The sequence below is a fragment of the Nannobrachium achirus genome (genome assembly GCF_963921795.1).
Source record: "Nannobrachium achirus genome assembly, chromosome: 3".
NCBI lineage: Eukaryota > Metazoa > Chordata > Actinopteri > Myctophiformes > Myctophidae > Nannobrachium > Nannobrachium achirus.
This window is the reverse complement of record NC_137812.1, coordinates 50,086,625-50,114,124: the sequence shown is the minus strand read 5'-3', so window position 1 is coordinate 50,114,124 and position 27,500 is coordinate 50,086,625. Positions and strand designations below refer to the sequence as shown.

Below are 27,500 nucleotides of genomic sequence, written 5' to 3'. Positions count from 1 at the left end.
GGCGCGCGTGTGCGTGTGTCTGTTGTCTGTGTGACAGTTGCTGGCATCCTGTCACAGTCGTGTTGATTATCATCAGTGTGATTGTCATTCTCGACACAAACACACACACATGCACACACATGCACATTGCACAATTGTCGTTCCGATTTCAACGACTTCCCTTCGTCTTTCCACTACTTACTACTGCAAAATGTTGAGTGTTAATTTAACTCAAGTAGGTAATTGACCATTTTTACATACTCAGAGACCAGGGACGTGCAGAGAACATTTGAGAGGCAGGGGCTGAGATTTCTAAAAGGGCCTTTTTTGTGCATTGCGAAGCGTTGTGAGCTTGGAAGTCTGCTATTTTCAATGCTTGATACCACATCCAACTAAGCATTATCAAGTAAATACTGGAGATGTGGCGTAACGGCATAGATTTCTACACAGAGAGGGCAATTCTTTCAACAAAAGATGCTGCATTCAAGTTCAGGAGAGTACTTTGGACATGGCAATTCTCTTGAATGCTGCCTTCAGGTATGGCATGGAAAGGAGGCATTTGCATTTCTTTCACCATAGTAAAAACTGCATTCACAGTCTGGAGAGGGCACTTTTTAGTTTTTACAGACAGATAAAAGGGCAGGGGCATAAGCCCCCTTTGATGTCTATGTGTGCACGTGCCTGTCAGAGACACCCATCTGCCCTAGTGTAGCAGTTAGAGCACACACCTTTCATGTGGAAGGTTGTGGGTTCAAACCCTGCCAGGGGTCGATGTCAGAAAGGGCATGCAGCTGCGGGTTCCTAGCGGCAAATAAAATGGGTTCAGATCGGAGCTATAAGTCTCCTGTCTGAAGCCTGGCCTGGACGGAATCATCCAGACTCCTGTGGAAGACAGAGCACTCAGGGTTTTACAGTACAACAACAGTACCAGCTGTGCTGCATCTCTCTTAGCTCGGCAGGCCATGTATTACTGACCTGGCATCCCATAATAATACTGGACTACAAAGTCAGCGCATAAAAAAGATGCCCTGCCAGTTAACTTGACTGGATTTGTCCTCAGACCAACCATTTCCAGATGCCGTAATAAATGCTGACATGGATGCTCTTTGATATAAATCACCCCTTATATTCTGCTATGGCTGGCCCACCCTCCACCCTACAAGCCTGATTTAAAAAGGGGAAAAAAAGCCAAGTTTCAGCTTCTAGTCAATTGAACTGCAACATATTACGCAGCAAAAAGAAATCTAAATCAAAGAACAGAGCCTAAGTGTTGCGTCCACAGGGGAGAGAGAATTGGCTTTTTATAAATGAAGACATCTGCAAGCGGCAGGGCGAGGTTAACACTCCATTGAAGTGTATTAGTGTGTGTGACAAGGGTGAAGGGGCCTGCAATAAAATATTTCACAGCGAAACAAATAGCTCACAGCGTGTTAAGTCTTTTCTGTCCTGGCTCCGTGAACAGCTGCTGGGTCTTCTCATACGCCAGCGGAGCATCTCTCATCCTGTCCAACTTAAGTACCCTGCCTATGACAAATTAGCCCCTTACTCATCTTTACTATGTACTCACGCTGGCAGAGCAGAGCTGGGGTCCCTGAGTCATGCTAATCCACCATTATTCTGCTAATGTACTAACCAACAGCAGCAGGGTGAAGAGAGACACCTACCAGTATTACTGGAAATGGTGGCGTTATAGCCTCCTAGTAGTGCCACCACCATTACTAACACCACCACCAGTGTGTCGTAAAATCATGTCAAAGTGAGACCTGAGGTAGCCTACTTTAAAAAAAGAGAAAGGATATCAAAGACTATCATTTGACAATGTTGAACCACTTATGTATTTATAACAATCGCCTCATGTTATGTCAGATGTATCAGCAGCATGCAAGTCACAACATAAATTGTGATCGTTAAATAAGGTGGATCGAACCACTGTCCAAATGTCACTCAAACAAATCCAGTGAGATGTTTTTGTACAGTACAACCTCTCATCCTCATCCGCGGCAGCTCTTTTCTCCCAGCTATGGTGGAATGCTGCCAATAACTTGACGTTGCCAAAATCAGAGAACAAACCCAGGAGAACAGGAACTGGAGGGGAAAGGAGGAATGTGGAGGCAGGTGTTTTGTGAAGTATGAAGAAGAAGCGCTAATACCCCTGGAGACACACAATCAGAAACCCACCCCCTACCGGACTGTGGAAGAATAATGGTGGTCATAAAGACACACAAAAATGAGAAAAGACAAAAGAGAGAAAAGACGTTTGAGGAGAAATGGAGTGAATCGGCTTTGGGTCGACATGGCACAAGTGATTTGTTGGAGTTGGAGTTTGACGGAGGCGGGGATGAAGAGATGGAGAATGCGTGCATGCGTTTGTGCGTGTGTGTGTGTGTGTGTGTGTGTGTGTGTGTGTGTGTGTGTGTGTGTGTGTGTGTGTGTGTGCACGTGCACAGGCACGTGCATGTGCAGGGGGGGGGTCTTATAATGACATCATCATGTGTTTGCCTTCTATTGAGTCAAGACAACACTGTTCTCCCATGCCATAGTAGAGCAACAAGGTCAGAGCAACCAACCACTAGGCCTGTCACAATTATTACATAATCGTCTAATCGCAATTATTTGAGATAATCACAATTATTTTTCACAATCGTCATTGTTTCTATGTCAAACATCTTTCATACATTCTTTTATTTTTTAGTTTACGATGCCTAAAAGGCAAACAGAAATGTAATTATTTAGTCAGGGAATATTATCAGAATAATGCCACATCTGGGAATAAATTCCTTACCAAGACATTGGGTAACACATTTCTTGGGCTAAAAACGGCTCCCACAAAACTGTGAAAAGTGATGACTCATCACTAAACCAGTTTTGTGGGTCAGTTTTTAGCCAAACGATTGTTTTTCGTGCAAAACAAATGCGTGCAATGGATTCAGAATCATGAAAAACATGAATGGGACCTTAACCTTCAGCAGAAATTCAGTCAAGAATTCCCCTAGGGATTCTGAATTTCAAACTTTGTTAGATTTTACAAACGCATTGGTGAAGAATTTATTCCCAGATTGTATTAATATCCTTATTCATGCTCTCTAGTGTTCAATGCCAAAAACACAATTAAATTGTTAATCACAATTATTTGTTAATTTAACCAAGATCCTACTGTCAGCCTGTGACCTAACACTTTGGAACTTAAATTCTCTGCACGAGAGCTCTTGTTTGTCCGCACTACCCACCCACCCTTTACTGCTGCTTTGGCAGCAGATTCAGTGCCAGGGGTTGGTGTTCCTGTGTCATCTTAATCAAAGTAGTTCCTCAGATTGGCTCTCCTAGAGAAAGGACTCTCTAATGAAGTGTTTGTTTCCTATGGCGCTGATGCCAGTTCACCCCGCTGCCGATGAAGGAGCTGCATGGTCATTAGTGAGAGAGCTAATATTTCAGCCCATTTAAACCAGTGTCTTGGTGGTCCCCCCCCCCCTCCCCGGCTCCGGATGTAGCCCTCTACAATTCTGGTCTTTGACCCATTTCCCCCAAAAGTGTGTTTATTTTTGGGGATTCGGGTCAACACATCTCTGAATCCCAAACCTTTCAAACTGAGGTTGCAGAATATAAAATCACACCCGTGTGAAGTGGAGCTGTGTGTGTGTGTGTGTGTGTGTGTGTGTGTGTGTGTGTGTGTGTGTGTGTGTGTGTAGATCATGTGTACCGATTTTTGTGACATTTGAAGAAAATATGTAGGAAAAGGAGCAAAAAGTGTGTTTTGGAGAAAATTCAAGATGGCGGAAAATCTATCCTGGCGCAAATGGGCGTGGCCTATATGGGGAGATGCATCTTGACCCAAGGAATCCAGGGAAAAAAGAATTTTAATTTTCCGATCTACGGTTCAAGAGTTACGGGGCAAAACGTAAAGTGGGCCGTTATAGCGCCACCATGAGGCCGAGTGATGTAATTATTTTTCGATTCATTCTTAAAATCATTATGAATCTCCTCTCCGAGGTTTGAAACTGTAGCTCCTATGGTTTACGAGAGAAAAATACTTGAAAGTGATTTCTTGCATTGTCCCATTATAAGTCAATGGGGACAATTAAGCGTCGTTTTTTGCCGATTACGTCGGCATGGTAAGGCGGATCGGAACGAAAGGTAATAGAACACCATTCCCGGCCGAGCCGCACATTTTGATGTATATATTGCGCGAGTGGCGTAAATGGTGCGGCACTAGTTACGCGCCGAAGTCAGGCTACATACACACAGACACAGACAGACACACACACACACAGACCCACACAGCCACGTATAGGGAGCTGCACACAGCTCCAAAAAAAGATACATAGAATCTGTTCTAATTCGTTGGCAAGCTGTGATCATTTCCGCATGACTTTGCCTCCATGTGTGTGATGTCACTTGGGTAAACTTGCACCCCACCCTCCCTCCCCCCTCCGTCTGATTTTATGAAGAAAAGAAAAGAAAAGAAAAAAAAACGTTGCTTTTCGGGGCAAAGAGTTATTTGTCAACTTTCACAACTCAACTTGATGGCTCAGAATGTCGGTCACTGTTGTTCCTAGCTGGTGCTTCATGTGCATTCCATCATGCAGTCATTCCTTCTCCGTATGCGGCCTGTATCATTGCATTGTGTTTGACTGAGCCGGCACAGACTGGCAATCCAAACAGGACTTCGGAGATCCAGGACACTCAAACACAATTTATGATGTGTGTTCCTTGGTCTGTAACCTAGGATATACCTCTCCAAATCCCTGCCACTGCAGCCCAAACTCTGACCCCTTCCTATTTTATGTCGCATTCCTTCCTTTAAATATATTTCGCCAGGGAATACCCGGGTGGAAGGGCAGCTGTGTCCGTCGATGACGAGATGCTAAGTTTGCATTCAGCCTGTTCGCCCCACTCAAAGTTAATTAACCAATTAAGTCATATTTCATAGTGTGACAGCATCATTTGATGGCAAGGGACTCGTTTGCCATAATACACTGGTCTAAAAGCTGTCAAAAAGCTGTTAAAATATAGTAGGACATTTACGAATAGCTTTGTGAATGGGGCCCAATATCTCAAGTCATGCGATCCAGATTTATTAGACAGATCTTTCATATTCCATTAAGATCATGCCACAAATCATGAACGCGGCGTCCAATCTGCCCCAAATGTAATCACACGTTGTAGCCGCAAACAAATGTCACTTTGTTGCAGAAACCAGATTCCCCCCCCCCCTACTAAATTAGGCACAACTGCTCTCGTTCATCATGTGACAATGACCGGTTTTCATACTCCATACCGTTCATTAGATTCACCAAATTGTGGGTGGGAATTATCATGAACACAAATCCAATGAACCCCAAATCGAAATCACATGTTGAGGGGCCTCCCAAAGAGCATTCGCTTCTCCCATAGAGGGTCGTCACACACAAAAGAGGTTTGTCGTACAAACTCTATTTCCCCCCGTTATGTCCTGATGACTGCACCCCACAACTGACCCAGCCCTTGTAGGCATCCTGTCCTGAAGAAGATCTGTGGTCCAAGGAGTGCAGTTATTACAGGGGTGGACCAATCTCATTTTGGACTAATTTAACTACACATGCACCAAAGAAAATGTTGGGGCCACATTAAGAACATTCTTGACACCTTGAAAAGCCTGGCATTCTGTTCATTCTTTTGTCAGAATAAAATAACACTACACACACACACACACACACACACACACACACACACACAAAGGGTCGACCTGGCTTGCCTTGCCGAGGGAATGAAACGCTATAGCAGATTATTACAGCTAACTATGATGAGAGGACCACCGGGGTTGTGACAACTGATGTAGCAGCCTCCGGGGGTGAGACAAAGGTTTACATATTACACAAGCAATTTAGATGTTTTCTAAACATGTTGCCAAGACAGTGGGAGCTGGCAGCTCTCCCCCTGTTTAGGTTTTACTTTCCTTTTCCCCCCCAAGATTCTTTTGTTTTTCTTTTCTTTTTTATCATCGTTCCTCTTTCCCTCCCTCACTCCTTCTTCTTCTACTGGCCCTGGAATTCTGGATGGATTTGGAGGTAAAAAAAAAAAAAAGAAAAAGAAAGAAAGAAAGAAAGAAACAGAGGGGAGGGGGCAAAAAAAGGGTCTGAAGGACTCTGCACTTTTGTGCTCTCTATGAACTGTGAGTGAGCTAATAAATTCTTTCAGCCACTCAGCACAGCATTCACAGATATCCCCCGAAGATTACACACACAAATCACTGCACAATGGAGGCCACCGTGAGGGCCCGGGGCGTCACAGGGGCCCCCGACCCTGAGGACAAGCAACGCACAACCAGGGCTGGAGGAGAAGACAAGGCTGGGGGGAGTGTATGGGGGGTATAGGGAATTGCAAGGCACTACCCAGAGTCAAACACTTTATAATGGCTGGTAATGGTGTTGTCACAGAGCCGGTATAGAAATGGAGATGGGAGAAAGCGTGGGTTTGAAAAAGGAGGAGAAAGAGAGAGAGAGAGAGAGAGAGAGAGAGAGAGAGACAAAGGGGAGGGAGGGAGAAGCAGGAACGTACAAGTTCTGATGTAAACAAAAAAAATACACACTGATTATGTATTATTTATTTTACTGTGCATTAAGAAAAGTATATGGATAAAGAAAACAAATCCTTGAAATCCTCTACTTAACTCTTGTCTCTTAGGTTGGCGATCTAGAAACTGAAGCTAACTGAAGCTTACTCTGATTGCACTTGTAGTCAGTCAGACACTCTGCAGAGCAGCATTCTATGTGCAGCAGATAAGGAATGGTCCAAAACAATAGTACAGAGGTGATTGTTGGTGGTGAATGATGATGATGAGGATGATGATGGTGTGGGCATAGGGCATGTAGTAATGGTGAAGGTGGAGCTGGTGGGAGTCAAGGTCATGTTAGTACTGTAGTGGGGGACGTACGCCGGTAGTAATTCTTTTTCTTTTTGCCGTCTGACTGCAGGGCGGAGATGAAAGGGGCCTGCTAAGCCTGGCATTCCACCCCAATTACAAGAAGAACGGAAAGCTCTACGTCTCCTACACCACCAACCAGGAACGCTGGGCAATCGGACCCCACGACCACATTCTCCGCGTGGTCGAGTACACCGTCTCCAGGTGAAGGGACTGTTTTATTCACTAATAAACAGAGTTATATTTTAAAAAGTGGAATATTTAAGGGCTTTGCACACAGGACCGTTGCGTTTTTCCATTTGCTGCATGATTACAACGCATTGGCTGTGCAGAATCCACACTGCGGACCCAAAAAGGAGTCATAAAAGGAGTCAATGAGTTTTTACCGCATGCGACAAGACGCACAAATCGAACTGGGTTCGATCGGGAAAAAAATGCACTGCTGCAGCCACCTGCCGCATGGCAAATTCGGAGCCGGTGTGCATGAGGTCATAGAGAATCATTGTTTTCTTTAAAGAAAATGAAATTGTCTGTTTTTTTCGTGCAAAAAAAAACATGTCTGTGTGCAAAGCCCTTTACTTTGCTTATTTACCTACCTAGAATTACTGTATATCCCTAATGTATGATATTGATTATGTTCCCACAAGTGCAATATACTGTAAAAACTCATGCCTCTCTGTGAAACGTTCAACCCTTGTCATGTTTTTTCAAAGGATGCGAGAGGTCAAAGTGTTCGAACAGATCTCTATCCTACTCCCTTTGCGAAGTGTGCTGGGGAGTTTTTAATATTGCAACAAATATGCTGTAATCACAAGACCTTGGAAGGGATTAATAGAACAGCATATTTACCTCGTCCCTCACAAAAAGCACGCAATGCATTGGCAGATCCCAGAAAGTCACAAGATAGAAGTGTTTGAATAATTCCCTAATCAGGAGCGAAGTAGGTTTGTCAGTACAGTATATGACCAGCTGGATTTTCTGCTGGGGTTTGGATGCTGACAGTCAGGGGCGGTGTTGTTTTCACAGAAAGATGTAATGATGGTTTAATTATAGCACATGTCTCAGGGATGACTGTGACACCACTTTCACAATGACTGAAAAAGACATTCCTCTCCTCACCAACTAAAGTGCTAGGCTACCTACATCTTTCATAATCGCTGTTGTACAATTTGACTTAAAGGCAAAAAATAAAGAATCCAATGGCAATTATATAAAATAGGGTATACAGCCATGGTATGTTGACTCTGTAGTCTTTAATTTCGGGCGTTGCAATAAAAGATGACTGCCAGTTTAAGTAATTTCATGGCAGTGTAAGAGAGTCAATCACTCCTTGGCGTGCCGCTCTTAGAAAACACTCAGCACTTTCTCTACCCAAATACCCTGCCCAAAATAACACATCATTAAATATTTGTTGCTGATACCACGCAGCCAAATCCTCACTTTGGACTTGGAGTGGTGCAACATTTTTTCGGAGCTTGAGTTACAGCTAGAGAGCAAGAAAGATCCACCCAGTGCCTTATCCATGAGGGGAGCTTCGGTGATACATCAGATTCAGACTAAACGTCTCCAGACAACAAAACTATGTCAACTAATTTCATGTTGGATTTGGCTTCTTTTGTCCTGTCAGCGTTTCTTATTCACTCACATACGCACTTTCAGTATCATTTTACCCACCAATATAAATCGCTCTTTCCAGGAATTAGTGACAATTTTAAACAGCTCCCTGTTTATCAAGTCATGCTTAATCTATTTCAAAACAACAGATGCCATTTATCCCAGTGTTGGGTAGACTGTCTGGGATAGCTTTCAACACAACCTTCTTAACATCATACTGTCCCAGGCCCACCCTTAGAGCATCCACAGCCAATTACTCACACATTGCCACAGGGCATCATGGTGAATATTCCCATCTGACTTTCTAAAGGCATTCTCCTATAAAATCATATAATTTATCTGTGTTGACGGCTGGAACGTGTCTTTGACCAATCGGATCGCTTGACTTAAAATGCCCCGTAGGGCAAAATTCTCATAAAGCACTGGTTGTTCTGCCAGTTATCGCGGTAGCCGGGGAGATCCTAAGGGATGCTACTATGGGTATTCTAACGCTAATAAAGCCATCGTCTGCCTGTAGATCTCGTTATGAGAAATGCAATGATGACGTGTTGTAGGGCATTCACGAATAGTGATTTTTAGTATTCCAATTATTCAACCTCTAAGTATTCGAATAGTCGAATATTCGACAGGACTGGCCAAACTGTCAAATATTAAGTAAGCAAGAGGCGAACATTGTGAAAATAGACGATCTACATGCTCACAACGCCTCGCAGATCGTCTATTTTCACAATATTTATCTGCAGAACCGAGTCACATTAAATGTAATACCTACAATTCCAAGTGCTTGTCAGGGTGGGGGTCCCCAGTTCAAATATGTTTATTTTGGGGGTCACGGTCTAAAAAGGTTTGAGAAGCTCTGGTATAGAGCATTAACAAATTCATCCACCAGGGGCATTGACAACTCAATTCTTATGACTTCATATCTAGCCAAGCTTTATTAACTATATATTCTTTAAAGAGAAAACAATAAAAATAAGCGAATATTCAACTCCGGTGAACAACGTCGTAAAGTGACTTTGATATTCGAATATTCGAATATTTGGTGAATGCCCTAACGTGTTGTGATTTCCCTGTCTCAGGAAAAACCCAAACCAGGTGGACACTCGGACGGTGCGGGTGCTGATGGAGGTGGCAGAACTACATAGGAAGCACCTTGGGGGCCAGCTGTTGTTCGGCCCTGACGGCCTCCTACACATCATCCTGGGGGACGGCATGATCACACTGGATGACATGGAGGAGATGGACGGTCTCAGGTGAGGTCAGAGGTCAATAGGGTCCCACCAGTATAAACAGCTTTTTATGGGGATTAGTGACTATATTTTGAATGACTCCCTGTTTATCAAGCCATGCTTCATCTGTCTAAAAACTGATAGTTTTGTAGTGAAAGAATGTGCTCAATGTTTTTTTATTCGTTTTTTCAAGACAGTAAAGACAAACAAGTATAGCAGCACTTAACACTAATGCTGCCATAGTTTTGCTATAACAAATGTAGATTAACTGTCAAGGTTTTTTCCTATTTTGTTTACCTGATTTTCGGTGGCAATGTCTGGAGTTTAAACACTAAGAGGCATAGTCAGCAGGATGAACATATGAAAGAAAATGCTGCCACACTCTGTAAACTTATCAGTAGATCCCCTCAGTGTACTTAAGTGTATATACTTAAGCCCTATTTTATACTTCATAGTATGATGGTGTTGTGTGGAAATAGCCAGTCTATAATGCGTTGCTATTGTAGACAATTTTTAAAACATGACAATGTTCACCTATGACATGCGCAAAATAGGGAGGGATGTCCGCAGCCCAATCGAAAGTGTTTTAGCTACAGTATCATATTGTACAAATCAATGTACTGCACTAGATTATACTACTTGCCTTAAAGGGGAAACATCTCTATGGCTCCTTCACCATCATCCAGGATGCTCAGCCAACAGACCGCACAACCAGATATACAGTATATGGATATTATTTTTGTTCCTGCCATTTTAAATCTGTTGTCTTTGTTTGAACGCAGTGATTTCACAGGCTCTGTCTTGAGGGTGGATGTGGACACAAACTGTTGTACGTCTCCCTACACCATACCCAAGGACAACCCCTATTTCAACAGCACCAACCAGCCACCAGAAATCTTTGCACACGGACTGCATGACCCAGGCAGGTGAGTGAGCCATTCACAAGAATGTAAAACCTAGATAATGAAACAAAATAGCTAGTGCAAATTAACCCTTTGTCAGACGTTTTCTTATTCTCACCTTATGTAATGAGCTTAAAAACCCCACATTTGATCGTCGTGCCTTGATCCCGTGATTGCGACCGTAGGTCGCATTTACTACCAAAACCTCCACGGGCTGTCCGTCAGTTAGTGAGTCAGTGAGTCCGTCACACTTTTGCCCTGCTCATATCTCCACAACCGTTGCCCCCATCCATGCCAAATTTTGCACACACACTCCTTACCTGCCAAACTACAACCTCCAAGGACCCCCGGAGCTCCAGGGACCCCCAGGTCCCTGGGGGACCCCCAGGTGTAAAAAAATGTCCGTCCGTGAGTCATACGTCACACGTCACACTTTTGCCCTGCTCATATCTCCACAACCGTTGCCCCCATCCATGCCAACTTTTGCACACACACTCCTTACCTGCCAAACTACTACCTCCAAGGACCCCCGGAACTCCAGGGACCTCCAGGTCCCTGGGGGACCCCCAGGTGTAAAAAATGACCAAATGTGCAAAAATGACCAAATGACCACCCCCACGGGGCTGCTCACGGGGAATTCCTGGGGACCACCCACTCCTGGTGCTCCAGAACGGATGCAAAAGTGGTGGCGCCCCCAGTGGAGGACCCCCTCCACTGCAGCTCACATAAAATGCCCTAACTCGGCCTAGGAGCGTCCGGGAGAGCCGGGGCCGGTACCTATTCGTCCACCTACGGTCGCTTATCTCCCGATTAGGGAGTCTTACTGGTCTTTATTTGAAACATATGTCTTTTGGAAGATTTCCTTGAGCAAGTTCATTCCAAAGAGTAAAACACAATAGTAGGCCTATTTTGGAACGAAACTCTTTTTTTGATCACATGTCTGCATCAAAAGTCTATGTCAAGTCCTCGCTGTTTATTCTTCTGCTTTCAACCCTCGTCTTCATATCCTAGGTGTGCAGTGGATCGCCTCCAAACAGACAATGGAAGTCTCCTCATCCTCTGCACGGACGCCAGCGGGAAAAATACATCGACGGGGAGAATACTAGAGATCACTAAGGGAAAGGATTACGGTGAGTTCTAGCTCCCCCCACACCTCCAACTGCCCCACAAAAAATGTTGATGATATTATTGACCTTTTTTTTTTAGGGAATCTGGATTGCATTATGGTGGTGCGGTAATGTTGCTCGTGATGAAAAAGATTGAGCCTGTGTGTGTTGTGTTTCATGGCCGCACAGCTTGAGAAAGTGTTATGGAATCTTATGAAAACCTCTATTATCCCTCTGGATAACCTTTCGTATTCCTCCTCTTGCATAAAAATGACATCTGTTTTTACACATGTCAGCTCAGTGTGGAGACCGATGCCAGTCTTTTCATATTGTGAGAACATGGTATTTTGGCCGGCCTCCAGCAAGCTCAGAAACACACCAGATTAAGTGCGGAGAGAGTGAAGTTTGAACGTTGAGCACGAAAAGAAAAAAAATATCCTTTGTGATCTGCAAAGATTCCCTACCTCATACAGTACTGTACAGCGCTGCCAAGAGAATGTGAGATTGTGTCCATGAATATGATTTATAGTTGTCAACAACGATGACTATCTAGATGATGGGTTAGCGCTGTTGAAAACACAGCTGAGAAGGAGGCCCAGTTCTTCTCGATGTGGCGCACGCTGCGGCAGTAATCAGTACCAGAAGGGACTCGACAACATTGAATGCTGTCTTGACCACCCAAGATAACCCCTGAATCCTAAATCCCTCCTCCTGCCGATCGTATGTGACCAAAGCTCAGTTCCACCTAGCGCCTTGCAGTTCAATTCAGTTCAGTTCCACCATGGAAAGCGTGGTATGCAGCAAGGTGGTCGTTAAATGAGATATCGTCACTGTCCGGCAGAAACCTTGTATCTCCAAGTTTTCGAATTTGTACGTTTTTTCACCAAGTAAAGTCCTGCTTCGTCATGCAAAACTGTCGCACAAAAGTAGTGAAAACAGCCGATCTACAAGCACACAACGCCTCGCTGTGTGCTTGTAGATCTGTTATTTTCACTAGTTTAGTTCATTTTTAAAATGATAAATGCAAAACGAACGGCCTTGGACATACAAGGTTTCCACCCGACAACGACGATATATTCTCACCACGTAGAGAAACATATAATGTAAGACCCATTCATGATTAAGGGAAATGGCCCATGAAAACAGCCATGGCAGAGTTTTCAAACATTTTGTGTACAAGACACACCGACAGGCAAATAAAGATCTCAAGTCACACCTGTATTAATATCTGTGCAAAATAAATCTTATCACTCTGTAAACAGAGACTTTTCATTACTTACGGCAAATATAAGGGTTAACCACCTACGTACTATTTCATACTTTCAAAATCTTTCAATTATTACTATTTCTTTAAATAGACGATCTAAAAGCTCACGTGTTGTGATGACACTTTGTGAGCTCGTGGATCTATTTTTGAAAATGTGAAAAAATAAATAAGAGTAAAGAATTTTCATCTGAATTCGGAAATTATTGCACGAAAAGTACTGATATACAGTAGAACATTTAATAACTTTTTGTATAGTACCAGTATGTATAAATTGCAATATGTCATTGTGGTTGTTACAAAATCCCAAGGCACACCTGGTCTTGTCTCACGGCATACCATTTGGTGAGCAGTGGGCTATAGGATAAGGAGACACACACCCCTATTGCAGATAGCTAAGAACAGATGGTGGGTGACCAATACCTCCACCCCCACTCCTAGGACCTGTGACTTAACTGGTTACCCAAAGTGATTAAAGTCAGCAGGGTTTTCTCAGGTCAAAGACATTTGTTATAGACCGTTCCCTCTACACCCAACAGCTATTAAAAAAAAAAACCATAGCACTTCAAAAACATCCTCTTATAAATGTTGATATATTCACATAAAATTCTTTGTTTAAATAAAAATAACAGCTCATGCCATTCGCCTTGAGATCAACCCCAATTATTTTTCAGTACCATTGAAATAGTGGTTTACTTCTTTACCAAGGCAAACCCTCATCAATGGAAACCACACAGCGCTATGTGCTAATGGACTCTTGACAGATTGCAGTAAATATGGATATCCCTTTTTGATCACAACACAAACAAGGAACACTTGTCATTATTGTAGGCATGAATCACGTTAAGGTCTTAAGTACTAACTCATTAGCATCCAACCACAGGAGTGTGTATGGTATTAATTAATGTACTGAAATGTAACCCATATGGTGATATACAGTATATACTCTATATATGCGCGCGCGTGTGTGTGTGTGTGTGTGTGTGTGTGTGTGTGTGTGTGTGTGTGTGTGTGTGTGTGTGTGTGTGTGTGTGTGTGTGTGTGTGTGTGTGTCGCATATGCGCACGTGCGTGTGTGTGTGTACGTACAAGAGTGCACTCAAAGACAGACTAAACATTTTGAGAGAAAATGTATATTTTGAACATGTAAAAAAAAAATATCTAAAATACAGAGCAGACGTACAGTACTTAAACCAGCCGTCTGCACCCTCCTTGGCTTTCTATAGAAAATGAGCCATCCATCTACGACCTGCAGTCCAGTGGTGGTGCAGTGCCCGTCGGTGGCTTCATCTACAGGGGCTGTCAGTCCAGAAGACTCTACGGCAGTTATGTGTTTGGAGACAAAAGTGGGTAAGTAGGAAAAACTCACTGGTGAGGAATGAATGTAAACAACATGAGGCTTTGGCCATTCGCTGGTCCAGTGGTAAAAGCCTCTGGTCAGACAGTTGAACCCCTAGCATGGTATCCCACCACCAGCACTGTCTTCCAGACTCTCTCTTTCACTATCTGCCTCCCTTCTGAAACTGTAAAGGAAATAACTGTCTAAAAAAGGAAATAACTGTCTAAAAAAGGAAAAGAAAAGAACATGAAACCCTTTCAAAAAGAGCGTGGCTTTCCTGTTCAATCTGTAGATATACAGGTACAGTATGTAGCAAGTTACTAGGTGTGTAGTTTGTGAACAAAGCTCCAGCTGTCATTTTCGGAGTAGGGATACAGTATGCTGTCAATGAACTGAAATGAAATATCAAGAGAAACCGTTTATTCTTGCTGTAGTGGACATTTGCTTTATTTTATCCCTTTACATTTGGCTATTTAGCGATATGCTTATAGCCTAACTTGAGCAATGCCTACACATCACCAATGATGAGCTAAAATTCCAACACAAGCTGTGTGATAATGTTGCTGAGCTGTGATTGGTGTGCAAACATCAGATGTGTGCTAAAATGTCTGAGCTTTGATTGGCATAGCGGTGTCCATTGAAATGTGTAGTTGGCTGTAATTTCTCTACTTTTGTCAGGACATACACATACAGACAGACCAATGCTGCTCTTGGCTGGGACATCTATACTATAATTTTGCGAATGTCTGAGTGAGTGAGTGAGTGTCTGTCTGTCACAGCGTTTCTCCTCAGTGGCTGGAGCAATTGATCTGAAATCGCATCACCATCAGCATATGAACACACCTGACATAACTGTGAAGGCCGTTTGTCACTTTCACAAATCGTATGCTGTATATTAGCATTTTTATGGTGTATCTACTATCTATTCTGCATCTAGCATGAGGCGCATCTATTCTGCATCTAGCATGAGGCAACATGTTTAACCAGCTCTCTCTCTGTGTGTGTGTGTGTGTGTGTGTGTGTGTGTGTGTGTGTGTGTGTGTGTGTGTTCAGGCAGGCGGGTGTGTGCGCAGGCGGGTGGGCGGGTGGGCGGGCGGGCTGGGGGGTATCTCTGTAGCCATTAAACGAAACGGGTTTCTTACATTGATGCTCCTACCTACAGTACATCATGCAAGCACCAGTTAAAGTTACTTTCCATCCCTCATATACTGTGTGCACAGTGCACATCCCATAACCCACACACTGCACATCATTTTGGAGCTCATATCTTTGAACGGGTAAGGGCTAGTGTATACAAACAGACCAACACTTCTAGACAGCTGTCACTTTCTGTGCCACACTGTAAAAAGGCTGCATCACACCTTCCTGAACAATCACCTGGCATCCTTGCATCCCTACTGTCTTGATAGCTGGAAAGGTCAAAACAAAATGTTTACCCTTTGTAGTAGCATCACATCACATCCCATTATGATGCTGTACTGCTACAGTCAGTCAAGCTATAAAACTAATTTGTGAGCCCTCAGAGGCATTCTGGCTGTTAGGCCTACTGAGATCAACAGACGATATCAAGAAAGTACAGCCCTTAATGTTTTTGCCACAGTGCAGAGGCTTCCTTTTCCAATCCAGTTTATAAGCTGCTGCTGCAGTAACAAGACCAGCTGATCTGTGAGCTTTGGAGGGCATTTACCAAGATGATCATAACTCTTCTTCTCAAACTGACATCTGTCCCTTTCCTCAGCAGATGCCAACATAAACCCGGAGTTCTGCGTGTGGTTTCCATTGGCATATGCCAAGGGGGGGAAAAAACACCAGTATCATGTTACTGTCACCACCACGGCTCAGCTCATTCAGTGTAAATTGAGATTAGATTCCTTGGCCTGAACTGTTCACAGTTTTCTTTGGTTTGTAATTCATCCTACTTCGCTGATGTCAAACATCGACGCTAGCGTAAACAGAGGAAATAAATAGCGGAGAAGAGGGAAGGGAAGCGCGCTATCGGTAGATGGCATCGAGTTTGAAAAATTGTGCGGTCGTGGCTGATTCTGTGCCTTATTACAGTTTTGTGGCAGCAGAGATGTTGTGGCTGCGAGGGAAGGTTTCTGGAACAGACTTTGTTTTGAAACTGAAAAAGCCAGAGCCTAAATGACACCATGTGGGCTCCGGGTTGGGAAATGCAAGACGGATCAATGAACTGTGACACAACAAGAAGTAGTTGTGTCCGACCCAACTCGACTGACACATTACCAATGCTACTGTTGATGAATTGGATTGTATCTGCCATTTGCAGTGATTGATAACTGCAGCAACCGTGCTTAACACGTTGCCTTATTCCAGTGTATTACCTGTCTATTAATCAATTTGATTACAGGATAATGTCATGTAATACGTGGTAATTAATATTTTACCAATCCTTAAAATATTTTTTGTTATCAATTATTTTTATTTTCCATAACATAAAATTAGAGACATACATATGAATAGAACAAGAAAAAGTAAAACATTAATCAAAAGAAAAATGCAATTAACAGACAAACACAAACAATAGCAAAACAAGAAAAGGAAAAGAAAACCCACCCACCCCCTTTCCCCGGACCAACACGGAATGTACAATAGTGCATGCCTGTGCTAGGCTGTTACCACTATATAGTGATTTCTTGAATCATAGCCTTAAGCTTATCTGCAATGTCCGACCACATATTAATGTTTTCTTCTTTTGCTCCGTGTAACCTTGCTATCGACTGCTCTAAATATACTATATCTAGAAAGGTTAAGGCCCACTGGCGAAACGTTAACGTATGAGGAGGTTTCCACCGCGTAGCTACCATCTTCTTCGCCGCCGTTAATCCAGCAAAGAAGATGCGCTTGCGTATATTGTTTAGTTGCAACTGTGAGACGTCATTTAATAAAAATAAAGAAGGAGAAGATATGATATTAATACTAAAAATAGTTGAAAGTTTTGAGGCAACCATATTCCAGAATGACGACACATTTGGGCATTCCCAAACCATGTGAAGGAAGGTACCAATACTATTTGAGGCGCAGAGAGTGCAGTTGGGATTATTCAAAATCCTCATAGCACATAGTCTGCGGGGAGTTAAATAAGTCCGATGAACAAAATTTAAATGAATTTGTTGATGGTCTGGATTTCTAGAAGATAGCCTAATGTTAGACCACACTGTGTCCCAACAAAAGTCAGGGTCCAAATTTGGTACATCATTCCTCCAAACAGTATCAACAGATAGGGGCCCATAACTACAGTCTAATAAAAAACCATAGAGGGTGGAAACCAAACCTCTTGTTCTGTTACCATCACAGATAAACTCATGGAAGGGGTGCAATCTAAGGGGAGCTTGCCATGGGACCCCATAGGTCCTCATGGACAATCTCAGTTGGAAGTAGAAAAAAAGGGTATTTCCAGGCAGATTGAAGATGTCACACAAATCTCGAAAAGGTCGTAAACCATTTCTATCAAATAAGTCCCCTAATGTACGAATCCCCTTAGCCCTCCACCTTGGAAAGCGAATGGGGCGATCCTCGATTAAAAGTCTTTGATTATTGAACACTGGGGAAAATAAGTTCCATTTACAATCAATCTTACACATCTTTTCAGCTGCTCTCCATACTGCCACTAAATGAGAAATGATAGGTCCAAAGCGAACTTTGCATTGATGTGTAGTTATGTTTGAATAGATAAGATCTCTCAATTCAACAGGCTGCACTAAACTCTCCTCAAGCTCTCTCCAAGAAACCTTATTTGCTGGGTTAAACCAATTTAAAAGGGGGCGGAGCGTGAAGGCCCAATAATAAAATTTAAAGTTGGGCAATGAAAGGCCGCCATCATCTCTAGCACGCTGTAATAGAGAAAGTTTAAGACGAGGGCGTTTCCCTTTCCACACAAACTTAGATATCGAAGAGTGAAGCTTATTCCAGTATTGCGGCGGTGGTGGCAAAGGGAGCATAGAGCTTACAAAGTTAACCCTAGGAAGAACATTCATCTTTATGATTGAAACTCGAGCTTGGAGAGAGTTGGGCAAAGATGACCATCTATCTAAATCAAGACAAATCTTATTTAGAGTGTCACCATAGTTGTTCTTAACAATAGCCTGAAGAGAGGGGAAAATATCTATGCCCAATCCTTAAAATATAAGTGCAACTTTCTTATTCTAAAAATTAAAATTTCTTTGGCTATTGCAGGTTAATAAAGAGGAATAAGGCTACTAATGCCTACCATGTACTATATAGACTAATCTATAACCTAACATTACATTTTAACTCACCACTGTGTTCTGCTTGTCTCAGTAACCTGCGAATCCTTCAGAAGTCTTCGTCATCCTCAACGTCATCAACATCAGCAACAGGAGGCGAACAGTGGCAGGAGAAAGCTCTGTGTCTGGGCCCAACCTCCTCCTGTGGTTCCACACTGGTGGGACACATCCTGGGCTTTGGAGAGGACGAACTGGGTGAGTATCTGCCTTGGTCTGATGTACTACCCCCTCCATGAGGTCACTGTTAGATGCACCTCGTTTTGAGTTATAATGTAGAATGAAAATGATAGATATATCACCTCATGCATTGTATGCTTCTTGCATAAACTGTTTGTTTATTTCACAGTGTGTTCCCCTCAAAATATAAATATAAATAAATATAATATAACACTCCAAAGCAACCTTTAGACATTCAGCCTCCCTTTCCAACCCACCTCTCTCTCGTTCTGTGCCTCGGAATGAGTCGATATGAGTGACAGCATAAGTGTCAACAAATCTCGTGAAGTCAGCTGCTTGTCAGGACATGGAGCCATCTTGAAAGCCATGTTTATTCAGAGTGACATATCTCAAAACTCTGGAGAAACCATTGTTTAGAGTCATTGGGTGTTGTATATGGAACAATGGCACATGTATTTACATGAACAATCCCTTGTGTTGGGGAAATGTTCCACTTGATTATTTACCAAGAGGATTGGACAATTTTGACACCAACATGGACGGTGGTAGGATATATTTTGCTTCTGACCCCCAGAATATGTTTGGAAGGGGTCGTTGCAATTGTTTCTTGTGTGTGGTTGTGCGCATGTGTATGTGGCTTGAATCTCCTCAGATTCAAGCCATTTCCAAACCAATACCCGAGCACAGGCCAACAGGAAGTCACATTCGCAGTGTCAGGAAATGGAATACCCCAGCGCCCAGACCTTCGTAACATGTTCCCAAGCAGGATATTAAACACTGCGCACTTCCCACTGGATTAACAGTAATTTCCATAAGATAGCATTACTGCTCAAGGGGCTGACTGTGGGCCATGTATTTGTGACCACCTAGAAAGTGATAATGTTTTCACACACAATCTGAGATGTGTTATTGCTCACCTGGAAGACCAGCAGCTTGAAGATAAGCCAGGGTGCATTGAGGTGAACAATGATAAGGTGTAGAATAGGAGAAGAGTTCCATAACAAAATTAGATATCTTTCCAATTCATTACTCTGTGACTGAGTGTAACTATACTTTGTGCATCTCAAGTCCCCTCCTGCCAACTGACTAAAACTTGCTCTGCATATCACCAAGGACCAGAAAGAGTGAAAGAGTGTGGTGCCATCTTCAGCCAGAAATGTGCCTTATGGGTTACTAATTATGTTAAGATACATTTTTAAGACAGCGGCTTATAAAGATTGCTGTGCTGTTGAGGATGGAATTAATCTATGGTTTTGCTGACTGATGAACTTTGGGTAGCAGAACTATTCCAGAATGGATACACAGTGTTTAGGAATGAAAGTCTTCATTTGAAAGGATACTCAAGCCATACCCACAGCCTCATCACATCACCCACAGAATGATTAGCTGTCAACTCTGGTTTTGCTGCTCCGAATGAACACATGATCTTGAGGCCTCACGCAGACACCAGTATGTCATTGTTCTCGCTGGGTTCTTTTGAAGATTTCTGCATTTGTTCATGATTTGGTGGTGGTGCAAGAAATGTGGAGGAGTGGGCACGTGTCCCAACCAAAGAGCGGGCCCCTCAGACTTTCTTTGAGGCTTGTTTCTCGTTAAATGATCCATCTGGTCCCCCTTCACGAGGATACAGTGAAAGTATCGATGAAATTCTCTCCTAAGAAGATCCATTGGAAAGTACAGCACTGCAGTGTCAGGCTGGCTTTAGAGTTGCGTGCCGGTGTCGTACCCCCAAAATGGCTGATCTACAAGCTTACAACGCATTGCAGCGCAACTCGCTGTGAGCTTGTAAACCTGCCATTTTCAGTGCGTGACACTACGCGCAAGGAAGTACTCATATAAGTGTAAATCAAGAACTTTAGAATAAATCTCCCCTCCTCCCAATGGGAGCCTTAAACCAATGAGAACGAACAGCATCCTATTCTACAATCCTTTAAGAGCCGCATCCCACTTCCAAGCCCATTCACGCCTACTTCACATCCACCTCAACTCATAGGTAGATCAGATGTAGATCAGATGTATGTCGGTAGAACTCACGGAATACCGCCCACAACCCTATGCCGTCCGCTCATTCGCTAGAGAGCAAGAGAGAGAGAGAGAGAGAGAGAGAGTCTCAGGTTACAAGAGGGAAGGGGGGGGGTCAGCTGCACAGGGGGAGAGAGAGAGAGAGAGAGAGAGAGAGAGAGAGAGAGAGAGTCTCAGGTTACAAGAGGGAAGGGGGGGGGGGGTCAGCTGCACAGGGAGAGAGAGAGAGAGAGAGAGGGGTCAGCTGCACAGGGGGCACACACACACACACACACACACACACAAACACACACACACACACACTCAAAATACATGAAGAAACAGTGCTTTTTGTGGGCAACGTGGCTTGGAGCAGTTGTGCGTGTGTGTGCATGTGAGCACGCGAAGCGTGCGAACTCTAGGATTCGCCCGCCAAAGGCGGGCGATATTCTAGTATATTAAGACCAGAGATATTTTCCTACGTACCGTATGTGTTTGTCATATTAATAAACATCCACAAGTGCCTACCTTTGGGCAATACAGCCTTCAGTTACAATATCCAGTAGGTCTATGTGTTGTGAATTCAAATTCATGAGATTTCTCTGTTCCTCTTCCTCAGGTGAGGTTTACATTTTGGCGAGCAGTAAAAGCATGGTCCAGTCACACAGTGGGAAGCTCTACAAGCTGGTGGATCCCAAAAGGTACAGTCCAACATTTTAATAAGGGTTGTATACTGTACAGTACAGCAGTGAATCTTAACATGTGGCACATTGATGGGCCATGGGGATATTACAAGTGGGCACTAATGTTAAAATAATTATTTAAAAAAAGTAATGGTACTTTTTTCTCGACCTGAGGCAGCTTCTACAAATGCCTTCTAAATCAGTACTTCTCACACTTTCAGGATATTTAAAAAATAGCAGATGTACAAGCTGGCTTGCATATCTGCTATTTTTTAACACAGATGATTTTAATTTGTTAAAACCTTGAAAAATGTGTTTTCAGAACTTTTCTCTGATAAATAAGAACTTAAAGTGTCCTGTTTGCTCCAGTGATCCGGAACACAATCGATCATCAAAATAAACTCATCAAAATGCTCTGACCCATTACCACTTAACACAGCAGCCAAATATTGTGGTGGTTTCAATCTAGTCTAGTTACAGAACGTAACATATCGTGCTGACAACAGGTAATTTAAGCCAAGCAGTCTCATTGGTCAAAGTTTGTTTCAGAGTCATGTGTGAGTGATGAGTCACTGCAGTTTGAAAAACTACTCCCAACAAAATGATTGTTGGCTTAACGTAAACACCAAGATAAAATGTGAGTGAATTCATTTAGTAAAAGAAACCTTTGCTTACAAAACAGAAACAGTTTTGTGGATGTAATCACACCTGCGTTTGAAAGATTGAGTAATGAACTTGGAGGCAACAATTTTCTTTCTAAATGGATCCACAGCGTTTTGCAATTAAGCCCCTCGTATTCTCTCTGACTCAGATTCTCTTATTTTCCAAGTTTATTGTAGTTTCAAGTTGTAATTTGGTCTAGTTACAGTAAGTAAGCAATCACTCTAATTTTGTTTATACAGCAGCCAAGCAGTCTCATTGGTCAAAGACGTGTTCCAACTGTGATGTAAATTCTATAAAGCACATTTAATTGTGAGTCTGCGGTTGTTTGCACAAATACTGTATGTCATCATCAAAATGATGATGTGACCTCATCAAACCAGTCTGATGTCATCTGTTACATAATAGCTGTTTTCCACTGTGGATGCTGATGCGGAGATCATGCACTCTCATAATATTAACCATCATGGTATAAAATGTGTTCGTTTTTTTAAGAAAGAGACAAGAAAGAACACAGAACATTACAATTAGTTGCTAGTGGGCAAGTAGACGAGCCACCTTGATGTGTGTGTGTGTGTGTGTGTGTGTGTGTGTGTGTGTGTGTGTGTGTGTGTGTGTGTGTGTGTGTGTGTTAACCATAACATTCAGAAAGTGCCTTACAACAACAGCAGAATCACTAGGAACATCATTCCTTCTCATCTCCCTCTCTCCCATTCCTTCCTTACACATCTCCCACAATGCATTGCTGGGACCCAGTGGGTACTTGCATCCCCCTCAACACATCATCACGCCATCATTGGCTTCTTCAGCCAAGACAAACTCTGAGCAGTAATTGGAGAGTAAGCGCAGCGTTTGAAAATGTTAGTGCAAGGTATTGCTAACAGCGACGCGTACGAACTGGCCCCTTTTCACCCTGCTAGCACAACTCTGGCCTGGTGGTTATTTTCGGAACGTTTGACAGCCGTTTGGGTGAAAACGGCTGTGGGGGAAAGGGGAAAAACTGGCTGCAAAGGCACCTGTTGACAAGCATAGAGACCTCACTCCACCAGTGGTGCAGTAACTTTTATTTAAACACATGAAAGAACTCATGTACAAGTACAGGGAATGTATTTTCTTAGTTTTACTGTGGAGTCAGTGCACTGAAGTGGCCTTTGAATCAGAGCTTTTTAAATGACGCAGATGCAGGTTTATTCACTGCACCTTTCTTCCATCATTATTGGATCATTCACCGGCAAACCCATGTGATGCTATGGGTTGCAGCCTAGCATACAGTGTATATGTGTTATGTTTTTGCATCCATGTGTGTGGGTACTGTATGTTCTTGAGCTGGGCAAACAAACACATTATTATTTGAAATGTATGTGTGTTCTGGTGTCAGAACTGTTCTCTAACTCTCCCCATATGTTGCACTTTGTCAAAAATCACTTTTACACAGTGATAGGTCGATAAAATGTTTGTTTGTGCCAAGCCATGTACACATGAAAAACATTTGTCCGTGAATACCGGGAAATGATGCACGTATTCCAGGAACCCCCCCTGCTGTGTCCTCCCTGTGGCGAATACGCGTTTGTCATTGACGTATCACTCCAGCTGTAAATAAATCACGCTGAACGCGAGCAAACTTTGCCCACTGTCTCGTTCAAACCAATAGCTTATTAAGCTGAACCTGTTGTTAGGTGAAACCTCCCATGTTTTTGAACCTTGTGCCCTTATATGACACGCTTGAGCGAAGCTAGGGAAGGAGGATCGTTGGTCTGCGGTGAAGTCATCCAGGCTGCATGTCAGCAGGTGGGGCTTCTTTAGAGACAATGCGCACGGAGCTCAGTGCACTGCGGGAGCCAGGTCTGGTGCAGGGCCATGATGTCGTAATGTCCCGGCAGTTTAACCAGGTGTGTCGCACCAAATTCTGGGCCCTGGGTACAAGGATTCACTGCGGGCCCTCGCACAATTATGTTGTGCTTTAACTATTGAAAAATAGCAGATATACACACAGCATGGCACCGAGTGCCGCGCTGCGAGCTTGTAGATCTGCTATTTTTGAAAAATCGTGAAAATTGAATATTTCAAATCCTTCTAAGGTTTTTTAAAAAACCTATGTTTCTATGTCAGTGGTGCTCAAACTTTTTCATGTGAAGGACCCCCAAAATGATATGTATTTGGCCAAGGACCCCAATCTCAAAATATTCAGTTCCAGGGACCCCCTAGAAGCCTTGCACACATTTTCATGACTTTTCAAAAATAGCAGATCTACAAGCAGATCTTCAAGCTCGCAGCGCGGCATTCGGTGCCGCGCTGTGAGCTTGTATATCTGCTATTTTTCAATAGCTAAAGTGTAAAATAATCAAGGCCCCTCCACCTTGGGCCCTAGTAACTCAGTCCCACTTTTCCCCCCCCTGTGACGCCCCTGAGTTTAACCATTATGCAACCTAGTGTCACTATTCTGGGGAGAACATTCTGATTTACTATTTAAGGCGAGCCAAAGAGATTTGGTGTAGAGGGAAAAAAGGAGGAGATAAAGTACAGTATTTAGAGCCCTGGGCAACCCCGGTCAACAAAGAATATGGGCTTTAAGCTGTTAAGTCAGAGAGAGAAAGAGAAAGACACAGAGATCCGATGTATTAGAGAGAGGGAAGAAAAGATGAGAGAGAGACCAAGATACACATAGAGAGTCCAAAAATGGAAATACAAAAAGGGAGAGACTGACAGTGAGGGACAGTCATTTACTCTTTGTATGTTGTATGTATGTATGTATATATATATGTATGTATGTATGTATGTATGTATGTATGTATGTATGTACGTATGTACGTACGTACGAATGTATGTATGTACTATATGCAGATGCACTGTATGTTTGTATGTACTGTATGTATGTATGTATGTATGTATGTATGTATGTATGTATGTATGTATGTACAGTATATACTGTATGTCTATGTACAGTATGTATGTATGTATGTATGTATGTATGTACAGTATGTATGTATGTACGTATGTACGTATGTACGTATACATGTATGTATGTATGCCTCAGTATCACAATAGAAACATATCCCCAGCTAATTACTCCTAGGGTGATGACAGTACCACCCAAGTCTTTGCGCAATTAATTACGGTGCAGATGTTTCTGGAAGGGGCCCCGGCGGCCCCAGTCTGTATTTATGTGCTCTGGCATGGCCTGCCGGCCCACGTTTTTCTCCCCAAGAACAATTCTTTCCACCATCTATCGGGCTTGTTTAGTCTGCGCAGACCCTGTGGTGTTGGAGCGCTGACTCCTTAACACACTCGCCACTTGGTTATTAGGATCTTGTTACAGGAGGAGGAGGCGAGAGGGGGGATAAAGGGGGGTAGCTAACGCCTCTGACCTCAGCCTGTTATCAAGTCGGGTGGTCCTCCTCATCTCTCCTCTCCTCCACTTCCATGTTACAGTTTTTTTTTATGTTATCAGGGAATGGAAAGCAAAGTTAGGAAGGGAGGGATAGATAACTTGGGTCGTGCTTCAGTGTGTTTGCAGCTGTATTAAACCAGCCAGGCCACCACGACCAATTCGTACGGCGAATAGCGGAAAGTACAAACTATGTACAAGCACATAGCAATGCGAGGCATTGTGAGCTCGTAGATCACAGCTATTGTCGCTTTTTTGGGGGGGGGGCAAAACAAATATTTATTTGAAAAAATGTAGCATTTTGAACATTTGCCCAAAATAGGGACACCAGGCTTAGCGGTTTAGTGTGTGTGTGTGTGTGTGCGTGCGTGCGTGCGTGCGTGTTTAGGAACACAGGGGAAAGGAGGAACAGCCAGGGAGGGTGGTAGAGGAGGCGTAAAGGGGGAAACGTCAGCCATAAAATCCCTCGGCGGTGTTTGTGTAAACATGTCCAGGACAGATGACTTCATTTCTAGGTATTTGTTTGTCAGCTGGAGCACCCCTCCAATAATAAATAGGCCACCATGCATTCTGAAACACTCTGGCTGTGTGCATGCGCACGTGCACGCGTGCACTGCAATGTGAGGCTGTGAGGGAGAGAGAGAGAGAAGATTGAAAAGGAGAGCGAGAGAGGTGACAGAGACATTGACTCATTGTTGCGCCTGAAAGGGAGGAGCTATTATTTTCCAAATCTCTGATAATAGACTACTAGATCCTACTAATTAATTGTCGCGTCACGACAACCACACTTGCAACCTTGTCCCTTTTATGCCCATATATGGAGATCCCTGATGTCATCAATATTAGGGCGAGGTCGCTTCTTACTGGCTATCTAATATAATCCTGTGCCTCATTGCAGCTGCAGAGTTTCTAATATGTTTACACATTTTGGTTTACTTCACATGTGTGAACACAAACCACAAATAATGACTATTGCAACAATGTAACAATTTGGTTCTTGCTCTAGTTCTTGTCAACGCAACAAGTTGCAACAGCAACCACTTGCAACCATCTGCAACAGGTCAACTGAGACTGCTGCAACTGGTTGCAAGTTGCAACTCAAACTCATTGTGTTGCAAGTCATTGGTATGGACTGAGTTTTGCTCTCACAGTATGTGTTCCAATGTTTCACTCTCACGGCAGTTGCTGCTATGACACCTGCATCAATAGAGATTTATCCTATCCTATCTTAACTAGACAGAAACACTGTGTGCGTGTGGATCCATCCGCAGTCAAATGGAATGAACTTCATTCTCAGAGCTGTAGCCTGCAGGGAGTCCTTAAATCATTAGACGGAGAGTCAAATCTCCTACTGATTTCTGCGGTCATTTGTCTTTCCATTGCAACGGCCTCTGTCCAAACAGAAGGGGGTGGGTTGGGGGGGGGAGGTATCACGAAGCACTTTTCACACATTGGGGTTTAGTCAGCTGCTGCCTTGTGTGATTGAATTACAGCGAAGCAGAGACCTTGAAAACAGTGAACTGAGAAACACAGGTCCTGTCTTACTCTTTATGAAGTGTATTAACTGTTTGAACGTCACAAATCATTAGATGGACCAGGGAAGGTACACCCTATGCTTGACTGTGTGTGTGTGTGTGTGTGTGTGTGTGTGTGTGTGTGTGTGTGTGTGTGTGTGTGTGTGTGTGTGTGTGTGTGTGTGTGTGTGTGTGTGTGTGTGTGTGTGCGTGTGCGCGCGCGTGTGCGCATGTGTGTTTTCACCATTTCACTCTTTCCGCCCGGATGTTTCTCTTGTCTTGCTTTTCCATATTTGTGTTCGTCCACATTATTATCGTCCACGTGGGTGGGAGCGTGCACACACATGCACGCACGTGCAGGAGCCTGTGTGGGCATGCACCAGGAGAAAAAGAAACACCCCCTCTTTTATTCCCTCCATCCCTCCTAAATCTTCCTGGGGCTCTAGCGCTGGCTCTCCCCCGGACAAAGCTGCTTGGCAGTCCCA

The 27,500-nt window shown here is 43.4% G+C and overlaps 1 protein-coding gene across 1 annotated transcript in view; it reads left to right on the top strand.

Annotated features, from left to right (window-relative positions):
• hhip (hedgehog interacting protein) overlaps positions 1 to 27,500 on the top strand; it is a 55,615-nt gene that overhangs the window by 19,363 nt on the left and 8,752 nt on the right. Inside the window, exons 5-11 of the mRNA XM_080721646.1 lie at positions 6,930 to 7,081; positions 9,571 to 9,744; positions 10,503 to 10,646; positions 11,634 to 11,752; positions 14,218 to 14,341; positions 18,630 to 18,790; positions 21,393 to 21,474. Coding sequence (XP_080577772.1) covers positions 6,930 to 7,081; positions 9,571 to 9,744; positions 10,503 to 10,646; positions 11,634 to 11,752; positions 14,218 to 14,341; positions 18,630 to 18,790; positions 21,393 to 21,474 — 956 coding nt within the window. The remainder of the gene's footprint in view (positions 1 to 6,929; positions 7,082 to 9,570; positions 9,745 to 10,502; positions 10,647 to 11,633; positions 11,753 to 14,217; positions 14,342 to 18,629; positions 18,791 to 21,392; positions 21,475 to 27,500) is intronic.